The following is a 27,588-nucleotide window of genomic DNA, read 5'->3' on the forward strand; positions in this document are numbered from 1 at the left end:
ACACAACAACAAAACCAGCCTCGGCACTGCATGCCCGTTCCCTCAGCATGGGGAACTCAGAAGTTCAAGGTCATCTTTGTCTGCATAGGAAGGTTGAAGCCAGCATGGGCTACACGGGACCCTGTTTCATAAGCAAAACAAACCCACAAACAAAACAAAAACTAGCCGGGTGTGGTCTCGTGTGACTTTAATCCCAGCACTTGGGAGGCAGAGGCAAGTGACTGTCTGTGAGTTTGAGGACTGTCTGTGAGTTTGGTCTACAGAGAGAATACCAGGCTAGATAGGCTACACAGCAAGACACTAACTCAAAAACAAACAAACAAACAAACAAAAAAAAAAAACCAGCACACAAAGAAACCCACCTTCTCCACCACCTCAGCCACCACCACCACCATCTCCATTCCCTCTACTTCCAGTACCAACACAATCAGTGATGTCGGGAAGATATTTTAGATCTAAGGATATAGAAGATTTTTAGTAGGGTGTGTCTAACTGAGATCAGAGTTTTGGAAAGGCATCTCTTTTGGCAAGAGATTCCAGGAGTGATGGTGGAGCCCAAATGGCCAGAGAGGCTGTAACGGGAGGGGAATGGGTGCAAATGTAGTTCTTCCTGAGAGTAGAACCAACGCAGGCAACTGAGTATTACAGCAGTTGAGAATGAAGAAGCCAAAACGCACAGAGCCGTCTGGATGAATCTCACAAACACAATGCAGAGCGACAGAAGTCAAGCACAGCAGAGCCCAGGCTCTGGGAGTCCATTCATAGAGCGTTCCAGAGGCGGCCAAGCCAGTCTGTGGAGTGACAGACTGCGAAGTCACTGCTGGTGTCTTCACACTTAAGTCACAGGAAGGAGTCTTCTGTTGTCAGGGAACAATGGCGAAGGAGGGTTCCCGAGAAAGGAGGGAGGGAGAGGTGAGAAAAAGGGGTTGTGTAGGCACAGTTTGGGTGAATTCTCCAGATGTTTGTTTTGTTTTGTTTTTCGAGACAGGATCTCTCTGTAGCTTTGAAGCCTGTCCCGGAACTTGCTTTGTAGACCAGGCTGGCCTCGAACTCACAGAGATCTGCCTGCCTCTGCCTCCTGAGCGCTGGAATTCTCCAGACCTTGAGGAGCGCAGGACCAAGTAAGGATTTGGTACTTGGAGACATCAACTCCACTTCTGCTGCCTGCGGGTTAATCTCTAGAAAATCTATGAGAAGCCCGGGTTGGTGGCCCAGCCTGGGACCCAGCACTCAGGAGGCTGAAGCAGGAGAATCAAGGCTTTGAGGCCAGCCTGGGCTACATGGCAAGGCCCTGTCTCATAAATCTAAGTCCTGGAGTGCAGCCCAGTGGTGTATCATTTGTCCTAGTATGTACAAGGCCCTGGGGTTCCATCTCCAGCAACACACATATGTACACGCACGCACGCACACACGCACGCACGCACGCACGTGAATCCGTGAAAGTCTATCTTGAGCACACAGGATTCTTTCGGGTCCTGCCCCTTTATTTAAGCCAGACTGGCCAAGTGGTTCCCAGGAACCTAGGTCCATTTCTATGGTGCTGGCTGCACAGGAGTTCACCCCGTGTTCCATCTGTAACGACCCATCACCACACCGTGTCATTATAATGTTCGTATTTCTGAGCAATCATGTTTTTTTTTTTTTTTTTCATCTGGGGAGTCTCTCCACAACTCTGACTCTTCTGAGTCCTTCTCTCCGCAGCGTTCCCTCTAGGATCCTAGGAAGGCAGAGCCCTCATTGTGTTCACCATTGAGTTTCTAGCTCCTAGAACAGGGCCTGGCACACAGTAGGTGCTCCTGAGATAGGTGTAGCGTGGCTAGATGATGCGTGGATGGGCGGATAATACATGGATGATGAACGGATGCGTCGAAGAATGGTGATGCTCACGTGAGTGTGTCATGTCTGTATGTATGCACAGGGATGCGTGCATGGGGGGGGTGACGGGCAGATGGATGAAGCACAGGGGCATGCATGCATGGATGGAGTTATGCATTAAATGCATATGTGGGCTCCAGAGGGCATAGGTAGGTTCCCGGAAAATCCCTCCAACAAGTGATGCCGGTATGGGACCAAGCTGTTACACTTTGAAAGGCTCAGAGCTTAGCACAAGGCTGCAAGCATTCCACAGCCAAGCCCCATTCGCCCAGAGGAGAGGGCATCTTTGGACAATTCCCACACGGATCCCCAATAGCGACTTTACACGTAACCATGTTTAGGACCAGAGGCCTGGCCTAGCTCGCAAGTCTGGCTCAGAGCTTCCTGCCCTCCTCTCCCAAGGTGGCCCGCATGGACGGCACTGTGGATACACCTCCCTGCCTCCGTTTGACCCATCGCACCTGGGGCTCACAGAACAGTCTGGTGGAGATGCTGTTCCTCCGGCTAAGCCTTCCGGTCCAGTTCCACCAGCACTTCCGCTGCACTGCAGGGGCCACACCCCTAGCATCCCCTGGCCTGCAGCCGCCTGCCGAAGATGAGGCCCGGGCAGCCGAACCTGATACGGACTATGAAAACCTTCGCCGCTCAGCTGGAGGCTGGGGGGAGGCCGAGGGGGGCAAAGAAGGGACTGCCAAAGAGGGGGCACCCGGAGGTACTGCCCAGGCTGGGGCAGAGGCCCAACCCACCAGGGCGGAGAATGAGAAAGACGCCACCACTGAGAAAAACAAGAAGAGAGGGTGAGTCCAGACTGGGACTGGAATGGGGCTGAGGGTCTGTTTTGGGATCCCCCAGTCACGCAACCTCAATGCTTTAAGAAGCCCCCATTGTACCCCAAAGGGGTCTTTATGTGCCAAGTGAGGTCAGAACATGGAGAGAGCTCCTCTCAGGGGAATGCTGTTATTTTCCAGTGACGCTGTCATTTCCACACAAGTGTGGAGAGCCTGACTGCACAGCACGTAGAATGCTGTTATCTCGGAGGGTCTGGTGGGCCCCAAGGTGCTCAATGGATGTCATTATCCATGAGCACTGAGGGGTGCTTCCTTATCCTGTTGGAGCTACTGTGTCTTCCACCCCCACCCCCCACCCCCGTGCCTAAGTGGACACAGAGTGGCCTTCTAAGTTGGGATCCATTCTGTGTCCCCAGTGTGGCCCCCAAAACTAGATATAGTGGTGCATGCCTTTAACCCTAGCACTTAGGAGGCAGAGGGAGGTGGGTCTCTATGAGTTCAAGGACAGCCTGGTCTATGTAATGAGTTCTAGGCCAGTCAGGACTATACAGTGAGACTCTGTCTTTAAACAAACAAACAAACAAACAAACAATAACACAATCCAAACAAACAGCCCAAACCGAACTAACTTCAAAGAAGGCCTTTAGGAGGTACAGGATTGAAAGGGGACCTACTTTCCCCTGTTATGACAATGGCTTCAGTGCAATTCTGTCTCCTGGAGGTTGTTTGGCAATGATGGAGTGTTGGTATCTGTCACAGCTGGAGACGGCTGTTGGTGGAAGATCCCACACACCTTGTAGTGTATAAGACAGTGTATAGATGAAGACTTACCAGGCATGGTGGCTTCACCTGTTAACTTCAGCACTTGGGAGGTGAAGGCAAGAGAATCATAAGTTCAAAGCCAGCCTAGGCCACATAGAGAGAACCTACCTCAAGAACAGGCCAAGTGTGAGCCAAGTGGTGGTTGAGCACACCTTTAATCCCAGCACTTGGGAGCCAAAGGCAGGTGGATCTCTGTGAGTTCGGGGCCAGCCTTGTCTACAGAGTGAGTTCCAGGACAGCCAGGACTACATAGAGAAACCCTGTCTCAAAAAACCAACCAACCAACCAAACAAACAAACAAACAAAAACCTAAAAAACAAAGCAAGTGAGGTGCACACCTGAAATCCCATCACTTACTTACAAGGCAGAGGCAGGACTGGTCTCTTGAAGCCAGCCTGAGCCACGTAGCGAATCCAGATCAACCAGGGCTATGTAGTGAGACCTTATCTCTAAAACAAACAAATAACATCAATTAAAACAACAAAACAAAACAAAAACCTGAACTGGTCTGGGAGCATGGCTCAGTCAGTAAAGCGCTAACCTGAAAAGCACAAGGCTTCCATTTGAGCCCCAGAACCCACATAAAAGTGCTAGTGGTGGCAGCAGGAGCTTGCAGTCCCAGGACTAGGCTAGCGTAGACAGGCAGGTTACCATGACTCTATGGCTACCCAAGCCATAGAACTCCATGCTAGCAAAAGAAAGGAAGGAAGGAAGGAAGGAAGGAAGGAAGAAAAAAGGAAAGGAAAAAGACAAAAGACACTATCTCACAAAACAAGGTGGGTGTCACCTCCTGAAGACCCCCAAAGTTGTCCTCTGGTACCCACATGCATACACACGAGAGAGAGAGAGAGAGAGAGAGAGAGAGAGAGAGAGAGAGAGAGAGAGAGAAGAGGAGGAGGAGGAAGGAAGGAGGGAAGGAAGACAGAGGGCAAGCATTGATTTAGGGAAACCACTGTGTGTTCCCAAGGAGGACCTCCATATTTCTGGTTTCCCTCTTTATTTTGCTTTGTTTTTACTGTTGTTTTGGTGTGAGACAGGGTCTCACATAGCCCAGGCAGACCTTGAATTGGTTGTGCAGCTGCTGATGGCCTTAAACCCCCAGTTCTCTTGTCTCACCTCCCCAGGGCCTGTACACCACCACACTTAGCTATTGGTAGTGCTCTTTCAGTGTGAGTGGCCCGGCAACCACAAGCACAGCACACAGAGCCTCCGGAATAGACTGGGCTGGGCCAATCGGGAACCCTGCCCTCCAGAGACAATATCGGGGTTAGAAGGGTCTAACCGGGACAGATATGGGCAGCATGATGGCTGTGATGGGAACGCAGGGGCTGGGCTTAGGAGCGGCTTCTCATGGCAGGCTGTCTCCTCTGACCTCCAGGTTCTTATTCAAGGCCAAGAAGGTCGCCATGATGACCCAACCACCTGCCACCCCTTCTCTTCCCCGACTGCCTCGGGATGTGGTACCCGCAGACAACCGCGATGACCCTGAGATCATTCTCAACACCACCACGGTGTGAACCTAGAACCCTCAACTTTGGGGACCCCTTAGCACAATAGGGAAACACCAAAGTTTCCAGTTCAGTGCTGTCCTCCTTATATTTGGGATACCCGGATAGATTGTAGAGATATAATCCTCGGAACCCCCTGTGTTCATGTAGTTAGTGACCTGAAGATGGCAGGGGGCTCAGTGAAACTATAAGACAAACTAATATAATTCTTAGGGACCCCAAAGTCCAGAGGACAAGCCAATATAGATCAACATTTGGGATCAACAATAGCATAAACACAATACTTGAAATTAAAAAAAAAAAACTAATATTCCCGGAAGTAAAAATCCATAGTTATCCCATTATAGTTTGAGTCCTCAGATAATTTCTTAAGGCAGAAATCTTATTCATGCTGGGCTTGCTGGCACAGGAGTGTCATCCCAGCTACTTGGGAGGCTGAGGCAGGAGGATCATAAATTTGAGGCCAGCCTGGGCTACAGAGGAGTTCAAGACCAGCTTGGGCAACATAGTCCCAAAATATAAAAAGAGGACTGGGGAATGTAGATCGTAGATAAAACAGTTGCCTAGGATTTATGAGATCCTAGATTCTACCCTTAGTCCAGGAGGGGAGGGCAGGGGAGGAGAGGGCAGGGGAAGGGAAAAAAACAAAGAAAAACATATCTTAGCACTTGGGACTTTAGAATCGTAGGCCACCTAGGTGCCACTTGGCCGAGTCATTTCACTGCTCCGTGCCTTCTAATGGAAGGACAGTGGTTTCCTCACTGGTAAATAAAAGGGTAAAAATGGTACGCGCCCTCTCCACTCCCCAGTGAGGTGTCTGGACAGAGACTGTGGTTAGACTGTGAGAGGAGCCTCACTTAGAGCTGCAAACCATTATTGTGAGCTATTATTTACTGTCTTGCTGTAGTTTAAAGAGGGACCTAAGTGTAGGGGTGCCACCAAATATCCCTCCAAGGGATCCCCTAATCTAGAAAAGTGACACCAACACAAGTCCTCATCTGGTAACTTCATGTTAAGATCCCAGACTCCACCAGATGTATTTAGAGTCCCCAGAAAGGCCATCTTCCTGACTGACTTCTGGTTCTCGCTTTGTGTCCCCAGTACTATTACTCTGTGAGGGTCTTCGCGGGTCAGGAGCCCAGCTGTGTGTGGGTGGGCTGGGTCACTCCCGACTACCATCAGCACGACATGAACTTCGACCTCAGCAAGGTCCGGGCAGTGACGGTGACCATGGGGGACGAACAAGGCAACGTCCACAGCAGGTACTGGGGCTCAGGGGCGCGACTGGGTGCAGGGGGGGGGGGAGTTGGCATGAGTAGAGTCAGGGGCTCCAGCCAGCAGCTTTGGAGCTGCCTGACTGGGGCTCCTGAGAACCTTCTGGAACAAGAGGAATCATGGCGCTCACTTCAGAAGCTTTTCTTCTCCCCGTTTATGCTCATTTCTCTCTAATTCTCTGTTCTGCTTTCCTCTATTCTCCCTTTTCTATTTATTTCGTCACCTCCTGTTCTCCCCTCCATTTCTTCTGGCCCCCACTTCTGATCTGCCTCTCTCTTCCCCTCTGTTCTTCTGACTCCTCTTTCCAAGATGTCCATGCTAACCTAAGTATTCTAGCTCCGGGGCGTCGGGGTGTGGGGTGTGGGGTGTGGGGTGTGGAGTGTGGGGTGTGGGGTTTCGGTGCTCAGTCTGCAGGGAGAGGGTGTTTGGGAGTAGGGCTCTGAGGTCATGGTATCCTGTGAGTGAGGGGAAGGAGGTGCCCAGGGTTCCCTGGCTGAGGATGTGTGCTGTAACCACACCTGTCTTTTCCAGCCTCAAGTGTAGCAATTGTTACATGGTGTGGGGCGGCGATTTTGTGAGTCCCGGGCAGCAAGGCCGGATCAGCCACACGGACCTCGTCATTGGCTGCCTGGTGGATTTGGCCACTGGCTTAATGACTTTCACAGCCAACGGCAAAGAGAGCAACACCTTTTTCCAGGTGAGCTCAGCCCCTCACGGCATTTCCCAGCATACCAGGACTCTTTATAATAGCCCCTGAGGCCAGACCCTGGAGACATAAAACAGGCCCACTCTGGGAGTCACCGGGAGGCTGTCTAGTTGACCCTTCCATTAACGTATGCCCAGAATGGAGGAGACAGCCCAGCCTTGGTATAAAAGAGAGGTCTCTTTAGTCCCTCATGGGCTGGGTGACATCAGTCATCACCATCTTACCAATTAGCAAACACCTAGGATGGCCTAAAATCTTCAAGTGGGTTTTTCCTTTACAGCATCTCATTATTATTATTTAAATGTTCACATGTACTTTGAATGTACACAGACACCGAAAGGGTTGTACAGTAAGTCCCTATTGATAAGCTCACTGCCAAACTCTATCATTAATTCTTTGCCACATATATGCCCTACCTACCTATCCTTTAGTCCAGAACCCCTTTAAGGGGTTCTTCTCAAATTTTTATTTATTATTATTTTTTAATAATGGAGTTCCTTATTGGAGGACTTATTCATTCATTAGATTTTTATGTGTATGAGTGTTTTGCCTGCATGTATGTAAAAGTACCATGAGCATGCTATGCTCTCCAGGTCAGAAGAGGGCATCAGATCCCCTGAAACTGGAGCTACAGATGGCTATGAGCCACCATGTGGGTGCTGGGAATTGAACCCGGGTCCTCTTCAAGAGCAACAAGTGCCCTTAACCACTGAGCAATCTCTCCAGTCCCTATTGCATTATTTTATGAGACATGATCTTATTATGTAGCCCAGGCTAGCCTTAAACTAAGCATGTAGCCAAGGATGGCCTAAACTCCTGATTCTCCTGCCTTTACCCCCCCCCCCCGCGCCCCCAAGTGCTGGGATTACAGGCCTGTGCCACCATGCTCAGCTTGCAAAAGTTTAAATGGAGAATTTCAGAAATGTACAAAAGCAGAACAGCACAATGAGCCACCAGGTCCCCATTAGCATCTTCAACTGCCACCCACTCAGCCAATCCCATTTCATTTTACGCCCACTTCCCTTCCACTCCCACCGGAGGGTTTTGAAAGAAATTGCCGACATCATATGATTTCATCTCTCTAAAAGATAAAGATTATTTTTAAAAGGCAGAACCACAATACCGCTATCACTGAAAAGGAAAAAAAAAAAAGTCCTTAACTGTTCCTGACTGTCATCAAATATCTAGCTCATGTTCAAATTTCTCTGATTGTCTCGCAATTGTTTCCTTGCCATTTCTTTGTTCAAATCAGAATCTAAGTGGAGCTGTATCCTTTAATGAGTTCCTACATCCTGTGAATCTCCTCACACATTGCCCTCTTTTCCTTCCTTCCTTCCTTCCTTCCTTCCTTCCTTCCTTCCTCCCTCCCTCCCACCTTCCCTCCCTCCCTCCCTCCCTTCCTTCCATACCCTAGGCTGGCCTATGTAGCCGAGGCTGGCCTTGAACTCCTGCTCCTTCTGCCTCCATCTCCAAGTGCTGAGCTTACAGGTGTGTGCCACCACACATCACTTGTGTCCTCCCTCTCTCCTCCCTCCTTCCTGTGGCCCCTGCCTCTGGTGAGGGAGGCAGGCTGTGCTGTGGCACTTGGCTCCTTACAGTGTGGTCCCTGGGCCAGCATCATCTGGACTGTCATTAGATCCGCAGAGTCTCACTCCTCCTCAGACCTGCTGACTTCCAATCTGTATTTTATTGAGCTTTTAGGGGATTTCTGTGCACATTTCTGGCCTAGCTGCCTACAGCCTCTCGGCTGTCACACTAACACTTTTCTTGTCCTTTGTATTTCCAGTGAATGGGTAGGGTTTGGGATGGGCCTATGGGTGCAGTCAGGTTCCAGTTTAGTTCTGGTAAGGCTCCTCACCAGTGTTGTCTGGGGTAAAGGAAGGCTGTCGAGGGTGGATTTCACTAGGAGAGTTGGAGGAAGTCGGGCATGGGGGATGCTCTGGCTTCTGAAGAGTGAGTAGGGGAAGGCATTCCTGGAGGGGCCATGGTTTGCAGTGATGCAGGTGACAGACACATTGCTCCAAAGGAGTTGGAGACGACTGGCCTAGCTGCATCAGGGTGGCCCCGCCCAAGGGTCATCTACAGCCACTGTGGACCTCCAGTGCCCAAGTCTGGATTTACAAAATGGGACCAGAGTCCACGCTGCCTCCAGTCCACTGTCTCTCACACCTTGACCTCTTCTCCCTCGCCAGGTGGAACCCAACACGAAACTGTTTCCTGCCGTCTTTGTCCTGCCCACCCACCAGAACGTGGTCCAGTTTGAGTTGGGGAAGCAGAAGGCAAGGAGACAGGGATAGGTGCAGGCCAAGGCTGGGCGTGTGCAGAGGGTCCCCATGGAGGACTGGGAGGATTGTGACTCCTGGCCCACTCTTTCTTCCCAATCCACAGAACATCATGCCATTGTCAGCCGCCATGTTCCAGAGTGAGCGCAAGAACCCTGCCCCTCAGTGCCCGCCAAGGCTGGAGGTCCAGATGCTTACGCCCGTCTCCTGGAGCCGAATGCCCAACCACTTCTTACATGTGGACACTCGGCGGGCTGGAGAGCGGCTTGGCTGGGCTGTGCAGTGCCAGGAGCCGCTGATGATGATGGCGCTGCATATACCAGAGGAGAACAGGTCAGGGCCCTGCTGGTCTCAGTGCCTTCCCAGCTACAACCCCAGGGCTCCACGTGCCCCAGGAGGTTCCAGGTCTGATCTGAGGACCCTGACTTAGTACCAGCCTCCCCAGATAGTCAGTCAGTCCCCCAGGGGGCTCTAGACCCACCTTAGGGAACCCCTTAGATCCAGTGAACCTCATATACATTGCATAGAGTACAGTTACACCCCGGGAACCCCAGGCCACACTGCAGGATCATAAATCCATCTCAGAGAGCTCAGACTACCATCAAACTCCCCAAGACAGACATTTCTCAGAAAGGTCTGACTGTATTCCAGGGTCTTGGGGCACATTCCGGGGGACTTCAGGCATGTCTCATGGAGATCTGGAATCCACTCTAGGCATTAGAATATATATATTGGGTTTTGGAGACAGGGTTTCTCCTATTGCTTTGGAGGTTGTCCTAGAACTCACTCTGTAGACCAGGTTGTCCTCGAACTCACAGAGATCCGTCTGCCTCTGCTGGGATTAAAGTGTGGGCCACCAACGCCTGGCTCTCTTAGAATATTTTGAAAGTTATTGTTATCTTGAGATATCTTCGCTAAGGTCCTGGTTTCATGTAGCCAGGCTAGCCTTGAACTGGCTATGTAGCTGAGGATGGCTGTGAACACCTTTCTCCATTCACCTCCCAAGTGCTGGGATTACAGGTGTCTCCCACCACACCTGAAAGATTAAGTTACTCATGCTGGCGCACTCAGATATCACCAGGATGCTTGAATCTTCCAGAAAGAGCTCAAGCCCTACCTGGGACATCTCAGCTACATCTAGGGGTTACCAGATATTTTCTGCTGTCCCAGAAACTCCAGAGTGTTAAACTATTCTAGAAATCCCAGTATAGGGTGCAGAGAACCCAAGCCCCTTAGGGTCTAGCAGGACCAGAGCCAGAGCCCCCTTGAAGCCTGACCCTGCGGGATGCTGAGAGTCCCTCCTACAGCCAACGATTTACCCCTGGTCTCTCTGAGGTCTCCAACTCCCACTTCTTTTTTGTTTGTTTATTTGTTTGTTTTTCGAGACAGGGCTTCTCTGTGGCTTTTGGAGGCTGTCCTGGAACTAGCTCTTGTAGACCAGGCTGGTCGCGAACTCACAGAGATCCGCCTGCCTCTGCCTCCCGAGTGCTGGGATTAAAGGCGTGCGCCACCACCGCCCGGCATCCACTTCTACTGACCCCGACCGCTGCTGCCTCTGACGGCATCCTATCTCTGCTGCAGGTGCCTGGACATCCTGGAGCTGTCAGAGCGGCTGGACCTGCAACGCTTCCACTCGCACACGCTCTCTCTCTACCGCTCCGTGTGCGCCCTGGGCAACAACCGGGTGGCCCACGCTCTGTGCAGCCACGTGGACCAGGCGCAGCTGCTGCACGCCCTGGAGGACGCGCACTTGCCGGGTCCTCTGCGCGCCGGCTACTACGACCTCCTCATCAGCATCCACCTGGAGAGCGCCTGCCGCAGCCGGCGCTCCATGCTCTCCGAGTACATCGTGCCCCTCTCGCCGGAGACCCGCGCCATCACGCTCTTCCCACCGGGGCGAAGCGCGGAAGACGGGCCCCGCCGCCACGGCCTGCCTGGCGTCGGCGTCACCACCTCGCTGAGACCCCCACACCATTTCTCGCCCCCGTGCTTTGTGGCCGCCTTGCCGGCCGCTGGGGCCGCCGAAGCTCCGGCCCGCCTCAGCCCTGCCATCCCTCTGGAGGCTCTCCGAGACAAGGCGCTCAGGATGCTGGGCGAAGCCGTGCGAGATGGAGGGCAGCATGCTCGCGACCCAGTCGGGGGCTCTGTGGAGTTCCAGTTCGTGCCGGTGCTCAAGCTTGTGTCTACCCTCCTGGTAATGGCTCCCGCCCTCCGGCATTGCTTAAATCTACCGGCCATCTACCCATCGATCATTCGTTTCCCCTTTGGTCCGGTCACCTGTCTCCTGTTTATGTTTCCTGGTGTCTCCTTGACCCCATTTCCCTATCCAACAGATCATTCGTCCATTCTCCCATCAATCATCCGCTCACTTACACACACCCTCATCTTCCCACCTACGAGTACCCCCGATTTTCTCTTTTTCTATCCACCAACATATCCATCCATCCATCCATCCATCCATCCATCCATCCACTTTTCAGTGTCTCAATCACCTATCTTGTCATTCATCCACGTGACCCCAGATTCTTCTCTCCACATACCTCTTTCTTTATTAATATATATCCCTTCCATATAGCCAATAGTCATCTTCCTTTCTCCCGGGCATCCATCTGTATCCCAGGCCCGGATCCATCCATTTCTCAACCTTCTGCTCACCTTTTCATAAATGCATATGTCCATCCGTTGTGTGTACATCCATCCAACTGTCTACACCTTTTATCTATTTGCCCACATGGCCATTATCCATCCTTCTATGAACCATTTATTTCCTGTTTTGCTTTATTCATATGCTCATATAGCATTCAACCATATATATATGCGCGAGAAGGAGGTCAGGAAATCGGAGCTGGGCTAAGACCCGTGCGGTCCCACAGGCCCCTGGGAAGGACTCAGGCCTTTGTCCTGCAGGTGATGGGCGTCTTTAGCGACGAGGACGTGAAGCAGATCCTGAAGATGATTGAGCCTGAAGTGTTCACTGAGGAGGAGGAGAAGGAGGAGGAGGAAGAGGAGGACGAGGAGGAGAAAGAGGAGGACGAGGAGGAGGAGGAGGCGCACGAGAAGGAGGATGAGGAAAAAGAGGAGGAGGAGGAGGAGGAGGCTGCAGAAGAGGAGGCGGCGGAGCTGGAGGAAGGGCTGCTGCAGATGACGCTGCCGGAGTCTGTGAAGCTGCAGGTGGGCTGCGTTTGTCTTTCAGCCTCCAGCCATCCGGGCTCAGAGATACCCAGCCTGGCGGAGCTTGCAAGGGTCAGGACTTTGTCCCTTGGCAGTGGGGAGCTTGCAAATGCAGAAGGCAGAGAGGGGTGGTGTGGCTTGGGATGACCGCTCTGATTTCCACCCGAGAGGAGACTTGGGGACCCAAGCAGGTGATGGTGTTTGAACCCGGGCAGGGCCCTGGCGAGGAAGGTTTGGAGGGCGACACCGGAACCACGCCTGTCGGAAGCCCTGATGGTCTCACCTCCTACCATACCTCTTACCGCGTGGTTGCCCGCCTCCTCCCCATAGATGTGCCACCTCCTGGAGTATTTCTGTGACCAAGAGCTGCAGCACCGTGTGGAGTCCTTGGCGGCCTTTGCAGAGTGCTATGTGGACAAGCTCCAGGCCAACCAACGGGGCCGCTATGGCCTCCTCATGAAAGCCTTTACCATGAGTGCAGCCGAGACGGCAAGACGCACCCGAGAGTTCCGCTCTCCACCCCAGGAGCAGGTCCTCTGACCCCTAACTCCGCCTGGTCTTACTGGCTGAACCCCAGTTTCCCCCAGTCCCAACCGACTGATGTCGGGTCACCTTCGAAACTGGCGCTTGACCCTTGAACTTACGTACTAACTTCTTGCTCTCATGAGCTCACCACTGAGTCACCTGAGACTGCTCGCGTCAATACCTAACCTCTGCCTCTAGTCTCTCAGATAGTCTTCACTGGCTCACATTTGGGCTCATAATCCTAGAGAGATTCTTACAGCTGGATCTATGACCCTTGACCCTGCTCTGAGGCCGAAAGCCTTTATTCTAGCGTTTAATCTTTCTCTAGATCAACATGCTATTACAATTCAAGAATGGCGCAGACGAGGAAGATTGTCCTCTCCCTGAAGATGTCCGACAGGATCTGGTTAACTTTCACCAAGACCTACTGGCACACTGTGGTAAGAAAGTTGAGAGAGCCCCGCCCCCCAACTTTCTTTTGCGACCTCTCCTAAAGTTTCAGTGAGATTTGCTGATGTTAAACAGCCATGTAGGGCCTGGAGAGATGGCTCAGTGGTTAAGAGCACCTGCTGTTCTAGAGGACCTGGGCTGGATTCCCAGCACCCACACTTGGTGGCTCACAACTCCAGGCTCAGAGTATTCAATGGTTTCTGGCCATTTCAGACACCAGACACACGTGTGCACAGACTTACATGCAGGCAAAGCATTCATACATGTAAAATCAAAAATAAATCTTTAAGTCTGGAATAGTGGCACACACCTTTAATCCCAGCACTCAGGAGTCAGAAGCAGGTAGATCTCGGAGAGTTCGAGGCCAGCCTGGTCTACAGAGTGAGTTCCAGGACAGCCAAAGCTACATGGTAAGACCCTGTCTTAGCAAAAAACAAAACTGAAAAACATGTATTGGTGCTATAAAATGGTTGAGTGAGTGAGTGAGTGAGTGAGTGAGTGAGTGAATGAATGAATGAATGAATATATTGTTGAATAGCTAAATAATGAATGGGAGGATGAGCTAAATGAGTATTTGGGAGGATGGGCTTGTGAATAGCTGGCTGTGGGCAAGTGATTGGATGGGTGTGGGAATTGACGGATAGAAGGATGGATGGATGAGGTCCATCAAGATGTCCCAGCAGGTAAAAAAGTACTTGCTGCCAAGCTTGACAACCCGAGTTCAATCCCCAGGACCTGCATTGTCAAAGAAGAGAACCAACTCCTACAAGTCATCCTCTGGTCTCCACATGTGTGTCTTGGCATGTGAGCAGATAGATAGATAGATAGATAGATAGATAGATAGATAGATAATAAATATAGTAAGGATTTTTAAGAAAAATGGGTGAAAATTCACTGGGAGAGAGCTGGCTGGCTTGGGAGGCAGGTGGCTGTCTTCTGTTGTTTCTGATGGGAGAGCACCAACAGTCTTATTGAGGTTCCTTTGTCCATAAGTCCTTTTTTCTTTGCCCAACTTTCAAGATTTTGTCCTTGCCTTTCAATGGCTTGTGTTGTTGTAGTGTCTAGACATGGAGCTCTTTGAGTTGATCTTATTTCATTGAGTTGGAATTTCATTTTCTTGGAAATTCGAATTAGTATTTTTTTTTTAAGTCAAGATTGGAAAGTCGTGAGCAGTTATTTCTTCAATTTGCTTTTGCTTCTTTCTCTTTTCTCTGCCTGGGAATCTCACTGTGAGTGTATTCCATTTCATGGTCTCTCAGGGTCTCTTGCTTTTTAAAAAATTCTTTTATTTTCCTGGTTTTTAGACTAGTAAATCTCTACAGTCTACTGTTAAAAATATTTACGTGTGTGTGTGTGTGTGTGTGTGTGTGTGTGTGCGCGCACCTGTGTCTTTATGTGTGTGTGTGCATACCTGTGTCTTTGTGTGTGTGTGTGCATACCTGTGTCTTTATGTGTGTGTGTGCATACCTGTGTCTTTGTGTGTGTGTGTGCATACCTGTGTCTTTATGTGTGTGTGACTTCGGATGTGTGTACATCTGTGCAGAAGTTAAAGGACAACTTGCAGGGGTTGGTTCCTTCCTTGTTTTTAATTTTTTGTTTTGTTTTGGGGTTTTTTTGGTTTTGTTTTTTGTTTTTTCCAGACAGGGTTTCTCTGTGTAGCTTTGGAGCCTATCCTGGCACTCGCTCTGGAGACCAGGCTGGCCTCGAACTCACAGAGATCCGCCTGCCTCTGCCTCCCGAGTGCTGGGATTAAAGGCGTGTGCCACCCCCCACCCCCCATCCCCAGCTAGCCTTGAAGTGTTTATCTTCCTGCTTCCACCTCCTGGGTACTGGGGTGACAGATGTGCACCACAAACCCAGCTCTATGCTTACCTGTGGGGTTCTTTTACCTCTTTATTAATGTTCTTTTTTTTTTTTTTTTTTTGAGACAGGGTTTCTCGGTTTCTCTGTGGCTTTGGAGGCTGTCCTGGAACTAGCTCTTGTAGACCAGGCTGGTCTCAAACTCACAGAGATCCACCTGCCTCTGCCTCCCAAGTGCTGGGATTAAAGGGGTGCACCACCAACGCCCGGCTTTTATTAATGTTCTCTACTCAGCCCAATGTGGTAGTACACGCCTTTGATGGCTCATCCTGGTACTCAGGAGGCTGAAGCAGAAGGATCACTGCAAGTGTGAGGCTAGCGAGCTCGAGGCCAGTCTGGTCTACATGACTCCATCTCAAAGAAATCCAACAATTATTTTCCACATTAATGAAAATAAACAGAGCCAGGCCGGTCCGCACACACCTGTCATTCTAGCACTTGGGAGGTGGAAGCAAGAAGACCAGGGACTAGACTATATGAGACTGTCTCAAAAAGGCAGACAAACCCAACAAACAACTGGCAAGTCCTGCATAGACTGACCAAATGGGCAAACACATGGACGCAGGAAGAGGAGGATGGAACATTCCAGAGCGTATGCTTGAGTGAGAAAGAGGAGAAATAGTCAGATGCGTGAATGAATGACTGGATGAATTGTCAGGCACTAGAGGGACACCCATGCCTTCTTGACGGCCTCCAGGAATCCAGCTGGAGGGAGAGGAGGAGGAGCCGGAGGAAGAGACCACGCTGGGTAGCCGCCTGATGAGCCTGTTGGAGAAAGTGAGGCTGGTGAAGAAGAAAGAGGAGAAACTGGAGGAGGAGCCAGCAGCTGAGGAACACAAACCCCGTGAGGGCTGAGGACAGGGGCAAGGACAGGGTGGGGCAGGCAGCTTATAGCTAAGAGACTGTCTGTGGTTTAAACGTGTCTGTGTGTGTGTGTGTGTGTGAGCACGCGCGCACGTGCACTGTAGACAAAGGAAAACAAGAAAGCAAGAGATGGGGGGAGAGATGGGGAGAGAGCCGGGCGTTGGTGGACACACCTTTAATCCCAGCACTCAGCAGGCAGAGTTAGGAGGATCTCTGAGTTCGAGACCAGCCTGGTCTACAGAGCTAGTTCCAGGACAGCCTCCAAAAGGCACAGAGAAACCCTGTCTCAAAAAGACAAACAAAAAGAGTTGGGGGAGGAAGAGGGTGTTGGAGATGTGGCCCAAATGTCCATGCTGCAGCTGACTATGTGGTGGTGTCATCTGCCAGAGCAGTGGTGCATCCAGCCTTGGATGGTGACAGCTCCAGCAGCATGGTGGCTTCTGTTTCCTCGTGGTCCTTGCTTTCATTTTTTCTCATAATGAGATGATCGCCAGAAAAGCATGATCAGTGTTGGCCATCACAATGCCAACTGTGTTAGCCACACCCTGGACAGAGTCCCTGACATTAATAGAAGTTTGATCCTAAAACATTATTTTGAGAGACGGTCTCATTATGTAGACTTGGAACTCGCTTGGTAAACTAGGCTGGCCTCAAACTCACAGAGATCCTCCTGCCTCTGCCTGCTGAGTGCTGGGATTAAAGACGTGTGCTACCACAGTCTGCCCTATTTATTATTATTTATTTAGTTAGTGTGTGTGTGTGTGTGTGTGTGTGTGCGCGCGCGCGCGCATGTGTGCACATGAGTACAGGTGGCTGCAGAAGCCAGGGGAGCAAGGAAGGGAAAGATGGAGGGACGGAGGAAGGGAAGGAGGGGTTGATTCTTGAGATAATGGAAAATTTATCTGGATCCATGTGCTTGTGGCAGGCGGAGGACATGGCAGTTAGTGACAGAGAAAGGCTTCCCCCTCCTGTGGTTCAAAGACACAGCCTAGTGTCCCAACCCTTTCTCAGAGTCCTTGCAGGAGCTGGTGTCCCACACAGTGGTGCGCTGGGCCCAGGAGGACTTTGTCCAGAGCCCTGAGCTGGTCCGTGCCATGTTTAGCCTCCTGCACCGGCAGTACGACGGGCTTGGCGAGCTGCTCCGCGCCTTGCCCCGGGCCTACACGATCTCTCTGTCCTCGGTGGAGGACACCATGAGCCTGCTGGAGTGCCTGGGCCAGATCCGCTCACTGCTTATAGTGCAGATGGGTCCCCAGGAGGAGAACCTTATGATCCAGAGCATTGGGTGAGTGCCCTCCCTGGCCTGGCTGCCCCACCGTCCCCATGGTGTCCCTTTGTCCTAACAGCTAACCCTTCTCTCAGCGGGTCTCGGTCACGGTCACAGTGACGTTTGACTCTTGACATGTTTGCTGCCTCTGAGCTTAAAGTCTTCTACCGTAACAAAGGGGATGGCCATGCCTACCCTGCAGAGTAGCCACGAGGCTTCAGGGGCCTGTGCTTGTCGTAATAACAAGATAGCAAGTTTGGAGTGGCGTTCAGGAAGCTGAGGCAGGAGGATCATAAGTTCCAGGCAATCTTGGGCTACACCGGGAGTTCTAAACCAGCCTGGGCTATATAGTGAGACCCTGTCTCAGAATAATAATAAATACTAATAATTGGGATGGTGAGATGGCTCAGTGGGTAACTAATCCTAATTCCTGCCTCCCAGAGTGCATGTGAGGATGGATGAAGACCTAGGTGGTGGCTCATACCTGTCTCCTCAGCACTTGAGAGGCAGGACACAGGAGGGTGACCGTGAATTCTGGGCTAGCCTGGGCTACATAGTTCCCAGCCAGCCTGCGGTACCAGAGTGAGACTGTGTCTCAAAACCTAACTAAAACAAGATTAACAAAAAAAGAATAGATGAATTTAGATCCACAAAAGGCACATAGAGAGTGTGGACTGTTATCACCATGGTGACCGTGGTTCTGGATGCGCTCTCCCCCCCCCCCGCACCCCCCAGGCTGTACTAACCCCACACACTCTGCTCACAGGAACATCATGAATAACAAAGTCTTCTACCAGCACCCAAACCTGATGAGAGCCCTGGGAATGCATGAAACCGTCATGGAGGTCATGGTGAACGTCCTTGGAGGTGGTGAGTCGAAGGTGAGGGACCTGGACGGGCGCCGGAGCTCAGGCAGGGGACGCAGTGTGCGGGCGCTCACAACTGGCCCTTCCTGCCTGCTCTCTGCAGGAGATCCGCTTCCCCAAGATGGTGACAAGCTGCTGCCGGTTCCTCTGCTACTTCTGCCGAATCAGCCGGCAGAACCAGCGCTCTATGTTTGACCACTTGAGCTACCTGCTGGAGAACAGTGGCATTGGCCTGGGTGAGAAACCCCAGAGGCCATAAAGTTATCCTCAGCTACATAACAAGTTTGAGGCCAGCCTGGGCTACGTGAGACTCTGTCTCAACAAACAAACAAACAAACAAACAGCAACAACAAAAAACTAGGATGCTGGCTCAGACAACCTTGACTGACCCACAGCTCCCCGAATAGGCAGGGAATAAAGTTCAGTCTCAGACAGCATCAACCCAGAGGCCTGAGAGCTGGGATGGAGAAAGCACAGACCGGCTGATGCACTTAGCCCATTGTGGAAAAGGGGTGTTCAGGAAGGGCTTCCCAGAGGAGGCGGCACCATCAAGACAGGGGAGGGCCTGGAGAGAATGCTCACTTCTTGCTCTAGCAGGAGGACCAGAGTTCAGATCCCAGCTCCCATTTTATGTGACTCACAATCACCTGTAACTCCAGTCCTAAGGGATCTGGTGCCCTCTTCTGGTCTCCCTGTCCACCTGCACACACACACACACACACACACACACACACACACACACACACACACACGGATGCACATACACCTTAAGAAAAAAGACAGGTAGAGTGGGGAAGGCATAGTGTACCCCAAAAGCCCACTCTGATCACCTTTGGTCCCCACAGGCATGCAGGGCTCCACACCCCTGGATGTCGCAGCTGCTTCTGTCATTGACAACAACGAACTGGCCTTAGCACTACAAGAGCAAGACCTGGAAAAGGTGTGTTGGGGAAGAGGCCTGGCCATTCCTGTCTGTGTGGACACATTCTGGCTCTGAGCATCCTGTTCAGACTGAAGTCAGACATCCCAGGGCTAACGTGGAAGGAGCAGCCAGCAGCCAGTGGCTCCTTCACTCTATACAAGAGGGGCTGGGAACAGGTCTATGGGCTATGCTCCCCTGCTGGGTGGCCTTGGTGCTTGTCATGGTTGAGCAGGGCTACAAGGGGGCTTTGGAGTTCAGCAACTAAAGTCAACGGTTCCACTCCCTTGCTGAGTGGCCCAGGAAAGAGACGGTGTCTTCTGACCTCTGTCACTTAATCTGCTCAGTGAATACATAATCGTGATTTCCATGGAGTGTTAATGAGGTCGTCCTTAAAAGCATTTATAGGCCAGATACAATCCCAGAACCCAGAGGCAGAGGCAGGTGGACCTCTGTGAGTTCTAGACCAGCCTGGTCTACAGAGGGTGTTCCAGGCTGGAGGGTTTCATAGAGAAACCTTGTTTCAGGGAATGGGGGCTCGAAGACTGGTTAGAGAAAGCCCCCATTGAGAAAGTGAAATTTGAATAAAGGTCAGAATAATCTGGGCTGGGTGGCCAGTTAGACCTCAGGGGGAGGGGCAGTGCAGAGGCCCTGGAGCATCCGAGAGCCCACTGTGGCTGGGATAGAGGCAGTGAAGGTGGAGTGGTGAGAGGTGAAGTCGTGGAGGTCACGTGGGGGTGCTGTAGGCTAGTAGCCAGGATGCTGGATTTTGTCCCAAGTGAGACAGGACCAGTGGTGGGCATGGATGGATGATGGCCTCACTCATGTTTGTGGGGTGGGTTGTGGGGTGGAGAAGGATGCCCAGGAAGGGGGCAGTGCGGATGGAGATGAGGCAGATAAGACTAGGAGATCCTGAAGATCTGGAGGTTCATGGGGCTGCGGAGCTCCGGGGAGTGGTCTTGGGCTGAGCTCCCTCCTGCATTGCAGGTTGTGTCGTATCTGGCAGGCTGTGGCTTACAGAGCTGCCCCATGCTCCTGGCCAAAGGATATCCTGATATCGGATGGAATCCCTGCGGGGGTGAACGCTACCTGGACTTCCTGCGCTTTGCTGTCTTTGTCAACGGTGAGGCAGGATGGGAGGCTCACCGGCTAAAGCCTCCCTCTGGTGACATCCACACCCTGAGCTGAAGGCTTTCCCAGGAGGGGATCCCTTTGAGTGTGTTTGAGGGTCAATGGGCGCACTGGGCTCTGGGATTTCGAGGGGTCCCCTCAAGAGCTCTCCTGACCTTTCTGGGTGCCAGGCGAGAGTGTGGAAGAGAACGCTAATGTGGTCGTACGGCTGTTGATCCGAAAGCCTGAGTGCTTTGGACCTGCCCTGCGGGGTGAGGGTGGCTCAGGGCTGCTGGCTGCCATCGAAGAGGCCATCCGCATCTCTGAGGACCCCGCAAGAGATGGGCCAGGCGTCCGCAGGGACCGGCGACGTGAGCAGTGAGTTCCTGTCCTCTTCCCAGTGTGGTAGCCACCACTACATGCCCCAGGATCCCTCCCACCGCCACCGTCTCCTCTACAGCTTTGGTGAGGAGCCTCCTGAAGAGAACCGGGTGCACCTGGGACATGCCATCATGTCCTTCTATGCTGCCCTGATCGACCTGCTGGGACGCTGCGCACCTGAGATGCATGTGAGCTCTGGGAGGTCACGTGGGCTGGGAAAGGTCCAGGTGTGAATGGCCAGCCTTCAGCCTCAGCATTCAGACACTGGGCAGCACTCGTGTAGCTCACGGAGAGTGTGGTCCCGGGCTGGGTGCTGCTGTGGGTGTGTCCTGGGCTGGGTGACGCTGTGGGTGTGTCCTGGGCTGGGTGACGCTGTGGATGTGTCCTGGGTGCTGCTGTGGGTGTGTCCTAGGCTGGGTGCTGCTGTGGGTGTGTCCTGGGTGACGCTGTGGGTGTGTCCTGGGCTGGGTGCTGCTGTGGGTGTGTCCTGGGTGATGCTGTGGGTGTGTCCTGGGTGACGCTGTGGGTGTGTCCTGGGCTGGGTGACGCTGTGGGTGTGTCCTGGGTGACGCTGTGGGTGTGTCCTGGGTGACGCTGTCAGTGTGGTCCTGAGCTGGGTGATGCTGTGAGTGTGTCCTGGGCTGGGTGATGCTGGCACACAATCACGACCGAAACACCCTCGGGTCCTGATCCCATGGAACCCAGTGGAAACGGACAAGAAGTAAAGACCCAGAGGGCCCGGGGTAGGGTGTGGAAGGTGCATACAGACGGGTCATTCAAGGAGACTTGAGCCAGGAATGCTGGCACGCTGCACCCCGTCACACACACCTCCGTCGCCGCACTGCAGAGGCAGGGGTCCGGGGAGTCGGAGGCCAGCCTGCGTCACATAACAAGACCCTGTTTCAGCACAGCTGTGTGTGGCGGCACAGGCATGTCGCTCAAGGCCTGGGAAGGGAATACCGGAGGGTCAGAAGTTCAATGTCATTTTTGGTTACACACCAACTTGGAGGCCAGTCTGCGCTACCTGAGACCTTGCCTCAAAAACCAAACAAGGGGCCACTAGCTTAGTGTGTATAGGTGCCTGCCGCCAAGCTTGATGGCCTGATTTTGGTCCCAGGACCCACGTGGTAGGAGAACACTAACTCTCATTAGTTGTGCTCTGATCTCTATACCATAACATGTGTACCCCCACCCCCCAATAAACGAAAATAAACAGCCAGGTATGGGAATGCATGCCTTAAGAGGCAGAGGCAGGTGGATCTCTGAGTTCCAGGCCAGCCTGGGCTACATAACAAAGAAATCCTGCCTCAAAGCAAAATAAAACACCCCCTCTGAAAATAAAGTAGCAATGGCCAGCAAAATGGCATCGCCAGGGCTCACTGGACAGACAAGTTAACTGGAACAATGAGCTTCAGGTCCAGTGAGGGACTCAGTCTCAGAAACAAGGGAAGAGCAATAGAGAAGGAAAGACCTTTGACCTTCACTGGGGGGTATAGGGGCAAGTGCACATACTTGCATAGATATACATGTGCACACACATACACACATGCACACATGCCTACAACACAAACACACAAAGGAGGCTTGCTTTACTGTCAGCGTGTCAGAAATGGTTGGAATAGAACAATTCCCAAATGGAGCAGTTGTCTGATGAGACACCTGTTCCCCTGTCCACCATATCCAGCTGATCCAAGCAGGAAAGGGCGAGGCCCTGAGAATCCGTGCCATCCTTCGGTCCCTTGTGCCCTTGGACGACCTTGTGGGCATCATCAGCCTCCCACTGCAGATCCCCACCCTGGGCAAAGGTAGGTGGGGACAGGACACATTGGAGGAGTGACGCTGGGAGGGAGCAAGCAGGAGCAGAATGCACGCTAACAGCCTGCCTTCCTTGCCCACAGATGGGGCACTGGTACAGCCAAAGATGTCTGCATCCTTCGTGCCTGACCACAAGGCGTCCATGGTGCTTTTCCTGGACCGAGTGTATGGCATTGAGAACCAGGACTTCTTGCTCCATGTGCTGGATGTGGGGTTCCTTCCTGACATGAGGGCAGCTGCCTCACTGGACACGGTGAGCAGCCCCACCCAGCTAGTCACCCACGTGCCTCTACACAAGACATGTGATAGAGAGAAAGAATCTGCACAACTGGGATTGCATGCATTTCCCCAGCTCGCCTCCACCTTTGTGACAGAAAACAAAACCCATGAAAAACACTTTTGCCGAAGGGTGGGCAGGAATCCCCAATACCTTCAGTGATGAGAAAGCATTGGCGGGGTGTAGTGATACCTTTAATCTAATATCAGAAAGATGGAGGCCAAAGGACAGTGAGTTTCCTGGGCCTTAAAAAAACAAAGCAGAACTGAGCCTGGTGATGGGTGCCTTTAATCCCAGCACTCAGGAGGCAGGGGCAGGTCAACCTGTCTGTGTGTCTATGTAGCCAGCCTGGTCTATATAGCAAGTTCTAGGCATGGCAAGTTGTAGGCCAGCCAGGACTACATAATGAGACTCTGTCTCAAAACAAAAAGCCAAAGCAACAGGAAAAAAAAAAAAAAAAAAAAACTGGGCATGCCTGTAATCCCAGCACTTGGGAAGGAGGCAGGATGCTAGCCTGGGATACATGAGATTCTGTGCAGAAGATTGACACTGCAGAACAGCTAAATCGTGTGTGTGTGTGTGTGTGTGTGTGTGTGTGAGAGAGAGAGAGAGAGAGAGAGAGAGAGAGAGAGAGAGAGAGAGAGAGAGAGAGAGAATTACTCATTACCCAGGTAACAGGGATGTTGGTACAGATCTGGAGGAGTGAGATTTAGGAGAAACCTGGGTACCAAGGCAACGCCGGGCATGTGCCGCGCGGGCCTGATGGCTTCACCCCGCATCCCAGGCTACTTTCAGCACCACGGAGATGGCGCTGGCGCTGAACCGCTACCTGTGCCTGGCGGTGCTGCCGCTCATCACCAAGTGCGCGCCGCTCTTTGCGGGCACCGAGCACCGCGCCATCATGGTGGACTCCATGCTGCACACGGTGTACCGCCTGTCGCGTGGCCGCTCGCTCACCAAGGCTCAGCGTGATGTCATCGAGGACTGCCTCATGGCGCTCTGCAGGTGAGGCCAGGGCGCAGGGGCGCAGGGTGGGCGGGGCCGCTAGGCGGAGCCTCGCGTGATACCTCCGCCCCTCTGGGCGCGCCCTCCTCAGGTACATCCGCCCGTCCATGCTGCAGCACCTGCTTCGACGCTTGGTGTTCGACGTGCCCATCCTCAACGAGTTCGCCAAGATGCCACTCAAGGTGAGGGTGGTCCCGCTGAGGACCATCTGCCCTTTCCTCACCCACAGTGGGCTCGTTCGTGTTAGCCACACCAATCACAGCTAACCCAGGCTTCAGGACAGCGAACCCTGAGGAAGGCAATTAGCATCCTCATTTGCCAGCTAGGATTCCCATGACATTCGCTCTGCGTCATTGGCGCTGCTGACATTCCCTAATTACCGCTTAATTTGCCTAACTAAGTAAGCAGGCCCCCGCCTCAATTAACATATATCTTCACGGGCACACTGTTTTCCCTAATTAGCATTTTATCCGCATGCCCAGACCACCAACCTTCCAGTATTCAAATGAGTGCGTTTATTTGAATAAACAGTACCATAGCTATTCTGAATATTTGCATACTGCCTCTCCTACTTTTTCCATTTGCCTGCTAATTTCCATAAGGAGCTACCCACCCCCAACTAAGACTGCCCTGCCTAAGAAGCCTAAATTAGCCCCAACTCCATGTTGCATAGTGGGTAGTGGAGGCCTTTTTGATTACCATATATTTGCATGGGGCACTGCCTGTGTTTCTATTTGACATACTAATTTGCATAAGCACAGATCATCCCATGAGTGCGCACACAAACTCTACCAGGAGACTGTTAGCTTGCCTATTTCTGTAAAAACAACAGACAAACCCTGCCGTAGTGTAATGCCCATCCTGGCTCTCATTGAGAATACCAACTCTGCATAGAAAGCTATTGAGGACCATTCTCTAATAAGCAAGCCATCCTTCCCTTATTAGTATCTCATTTGCAGGTGCTCACACCCTCTGCCTCCCGGGGCCTTCACTGCCCGCCGTCTGCTTATGCCTCCCTCTGTGTGTCTCTTGCTCTCAGCTCCTTACCAACCACTATGAACGCTGCTGGAAGTACTACTGCCTTCCCACAGGCTGGGCCAACTTCGGGGTCACCTCTGAGGAAGAGCTGCACCTCACACGCAAGCTCTTCTGGGGCATCTTTGACTCTCTGGCGCATAAGGTTTGGGCACCCATGGGATCTCAGAGGAGCCTGTGTGGAGGGTTTGGGGGTTCAAGCTTGAAGATCTGGAATGAAATCCCTGTTGGGTGTGGTGACACACAGGGGTCGGTGGAAGCGAGAGGATTAGAATTCAAAATTACTCTTGGATTATAGATCCCAAGTGTAAGGACAGCCTGGCTACACGACACCTTGTATTAAAAGAAAACAAGCAAAACAGAACGAAAAGAGGCCCGGGCTGTAGGGAGAGTGACGGGCAGATTTGTGGGTCCAGAGAGGAGCGTTTAATGGCTAGAGGGTGGGCTGGGGACTGTAGCATTATGGGCTAAGTGAAGCCTGCATGGTCCTTCCTTTCATCCCCGGCACCCTCAGAAATATGACCAGGAGCTCTACCGGATAGCCATGCCTTGTCTGTGTGCCATTGCTGGGGCGCTGCCCCCTGACTATGTAGATGCCTCGTACTCATCCAAGACGGAGAAAAAAGCCACCGTGGACGCTGAGGGCAACTTTGATCCCCGGCCTGTGGAGACCCTCAAGTGAGACCTGGGGACAGACAGCAGTGGGGTTAGGCTGGATGAGGGAAGTCTCCAGAGAGAGACGAAAGCCCCACCCCAATGCCTGGTGTCCCCATCTCTACTTACAGCGTCATTATCCCGGAGAAGCTGGATTCCTTCATTAACAAGTTTGCCGAGTACACCCACGAGAAGTGGGCCTTTGACAAGGCGAGCACCGGGGTCCTCCACCCCTACCTACCTGCCTTTCCCCAGCCCCGTAGCTTCTCTGAGACCCCGGGTTGTCTGAGACCTGCAGCCATCCCTAGGACCCTCACTGCTCTCTGAGAGCCCTCGGTCCCTGCAGGGTGTCCCCACCAGTCTGCTGCCTCTCACCCCGCTCCCTCCTCCAGATTCAGAACAACTGGTCCTATGGCGAGAATGTTGATGAAGAATTGAAGACCCACCCCATGCTAAGACCCTACAAGACCTTTTCAGAGAAGGTGACCAAATCTTAGGGCCTGAGGTCAGAGGTCAGAATGGAACTCCAAAATCTAGGGGCCTAGGGAGGAGTGAGACACTTCATAGGTTGATGGATTTTGTCTTCTATCAAGAAAGGATGCTTCCCCTGGAGGACCCTAGAGCCCGTATGACCCTCTCTTAGAAAGTCCTTGGTAGCAAGACCTCTCTGAGGCTCTTGGAAAATGCGGAATGGTACCGTATTTGAGACACTTGCTTACGGAGGACATTAGAGTCCTGGGTTCCAATCCTGACCGCCCCACTTCCTACTTCCCAGCCCCTGGTGGAGGTTCTCCCCGTTGAGCCTGTAGAGACCAGGGAAGCTGAAGGGGCCTTCCTTCTGGTCCCCTTCCACCAACTGTGTTTCCGCTGGCTACCCCAGGACAAAGAGATTTACCGCTGGCCCATCAAGGAGTCCTTGAAGGCCATGATTGCCTGGGAGTGGACAGTGGAGAAGGCCAGGGAAGGTGAGGAGGAAAAGACAGAGAAGAAAAAAACGAGAAAGATATCCCAAACTGCCCAGGTGAGCTTGCCAGGAGGGAGTGCAGGTCTGAGCAAGGGGAGGGAGGGGCCAGGAAGGGTGGGGTGAGAGGTGGAGGGGTTGAGGCGGTGATGAAAAGGGGTGGGCTGGATGGGCTGTACGAGGCCTGGCAGAGGGGAGGTAAGCAAGGAGAAGGGGCCGCCCTGAGCAGAAATCTCAGCGCCAAACCGACAGCCACCGGTATGAGGAACTGAAGAGCAGACAAGGGTGGCTCAGAGACAGGGCCTAAAAGGGCTAGCGCAGGGAAGGCTTCCGGAGCCAGGGTCAGAGCTAATTGAGTTTCCCTCTCCCTCTTGCCGTCTCAGACTTATGACCCTCGAGAAGGCTACAACCCCCAGCCCCCAGACCTCAGCGGGGTTACATTGTCCCGGGAGCTGCAGGTGAGATGCGCGGACGGGCGGGGCCCTTTAATTGAGGAGCACAGGGCGGCCTGAAACTGGTCCTTGACTCTCTGCATCTCACTTCCAGGCCATGGCCGAACAACTGGCGGAAAATTACCACAACACGTGGGGGCGAAAGAAGAAGCAAGAGCTGGAAGCCAAAGGTGAGGACGACACCCATGCCTCCCCACGGATGGCGGCCGGCCTCCTCCTCCTCCTCCTCCTCCTCCTCCTCCTCCTCCTCCTCCTCCTCCTCCTCCTCCTCCCTTCTCTTTAGTCTCCCTTTCCTAAGTCCTGCTGCGGGCACGGGGCCTCGGTTAGAGTCCTGGGTTGCTCTGGCCCCTGATTTCTAATCTTTGCTGTCCCCAGGGGGTGGGTCCCATCCCCTGCTGGTCCCTTACGACACGCTAACGGCCAAGGAGAAGGCTCGGGACCGAGAGAAGGCCCAGGAGTTGCTCAAGTTTCTGCAGATGAATGGCTACGCCGTCACCAGGCACGTGGGGGACACACATGACAGGGCTCGACACCTGGGCTGGAAGGAAGGCGATTTGGGGGCGGGGCTTGGGAACGAAGGCGGGGCCATAAGGAAGCTAAAGTTTGGAGCTGAGAACAACGGCGCAGCTAGGGCGCCCTTTGGGGGTGGCAGAGATAGCCTGGAGGGTGAAGTCCTGACCGTAAGAGATGCTAAAGGGCGTGGCCTCTGACTGGAGACAA

The 27,588-nt window shown here is 52.6% G+C and overlaps 1 protein-coding gene across 1 annotated transcript in view; it reads left to right on the top strand.

Moving 5' to 3' along the window:
- Ryr1 (ryanodine receptor 1) overlaps positions 1-27,588 on the top strand; it is a 124,587-nt gene that overhangs the window by 35,606 nt on the left and 61,393 nt on the right. Inside the window, 30 exon segments of the mRNA XM_035449535.1 lie at positions 2,278-2,672; positions 4,864-4,996; positions 6,095-6,255; positions 6,800-6,965; positions 9,167-9,253; positions 9,363-9,589; positions 10,838-11,450; positions 12,164-12,427; positions 12,758-12,958; positions 13,281-13,392; positions 15,960-16,106; positions 17,138-17,411; positions 18,160-18,274; positions 18,363-18,495; positions 19,105-19,199; positions 20,166-20,301; positions 20,480-20,666; positions 20,749-20,857; positions 22,354-22,474; positions 22,568-22,737; positions 23,546-23,766; positions 23,858-23,948; positions 24,806-24,946; positions 25,316-25,479; positions 25,587-25,665; positions 25,848-25,937; positions 26,336-26,476; positions 26,800-26,874; positions 26,963-27,038; positions 27,244-27,367. Of these exon segments, the coding sequence (XP_035305426.1) occupies positions 2,278-2,672; positions 4,864-4,996; positions 6,095-6,255; positions 6,800-6,965; positions 9,167-9,253; positions 9,363-9,589; positions 10,838-11,450; positions 12,164-12,427; positions 12,758-12,958; positions 13,281-13,392; positions 15,960-16,106; positions 17,138-17,411; positions 18,160-18,274; positions 18,363-18,495; positions 19,105-19,199; positions 20,166-20,301; positions 20,480-20,666; positions 20,749-20,857; positions 22,354-22,474; positions 22,568-22,737; positions 23,546-23,766; positions 23,858-23,948; positions 24,806-24,946; positions 25,316-25,479; positions 25,587-25,665; positions 25,848-25,937; positions 26,336-26,476; positions 26,800-26,874; positions 26,963-27,038; positions 27,244-27,367 (5,048 nt within the window).

This window comes from Cricetulus griseus, chromosome 9 (genome assembly GCF_003668045.3).
Source record: "Cricetulus griseus strain 17A/GY chromosome 9, alternate assembly CriGri-PICRH-1.0, whole genome shotgun sequence".
Classification (NCBI taxonomy): domain Eukaryota; kingdom Metazoa; phylum Chordata; class Mammalia; order Rodentia; family Cricetidae; genus Cricetulus; species Cricetulus griseus.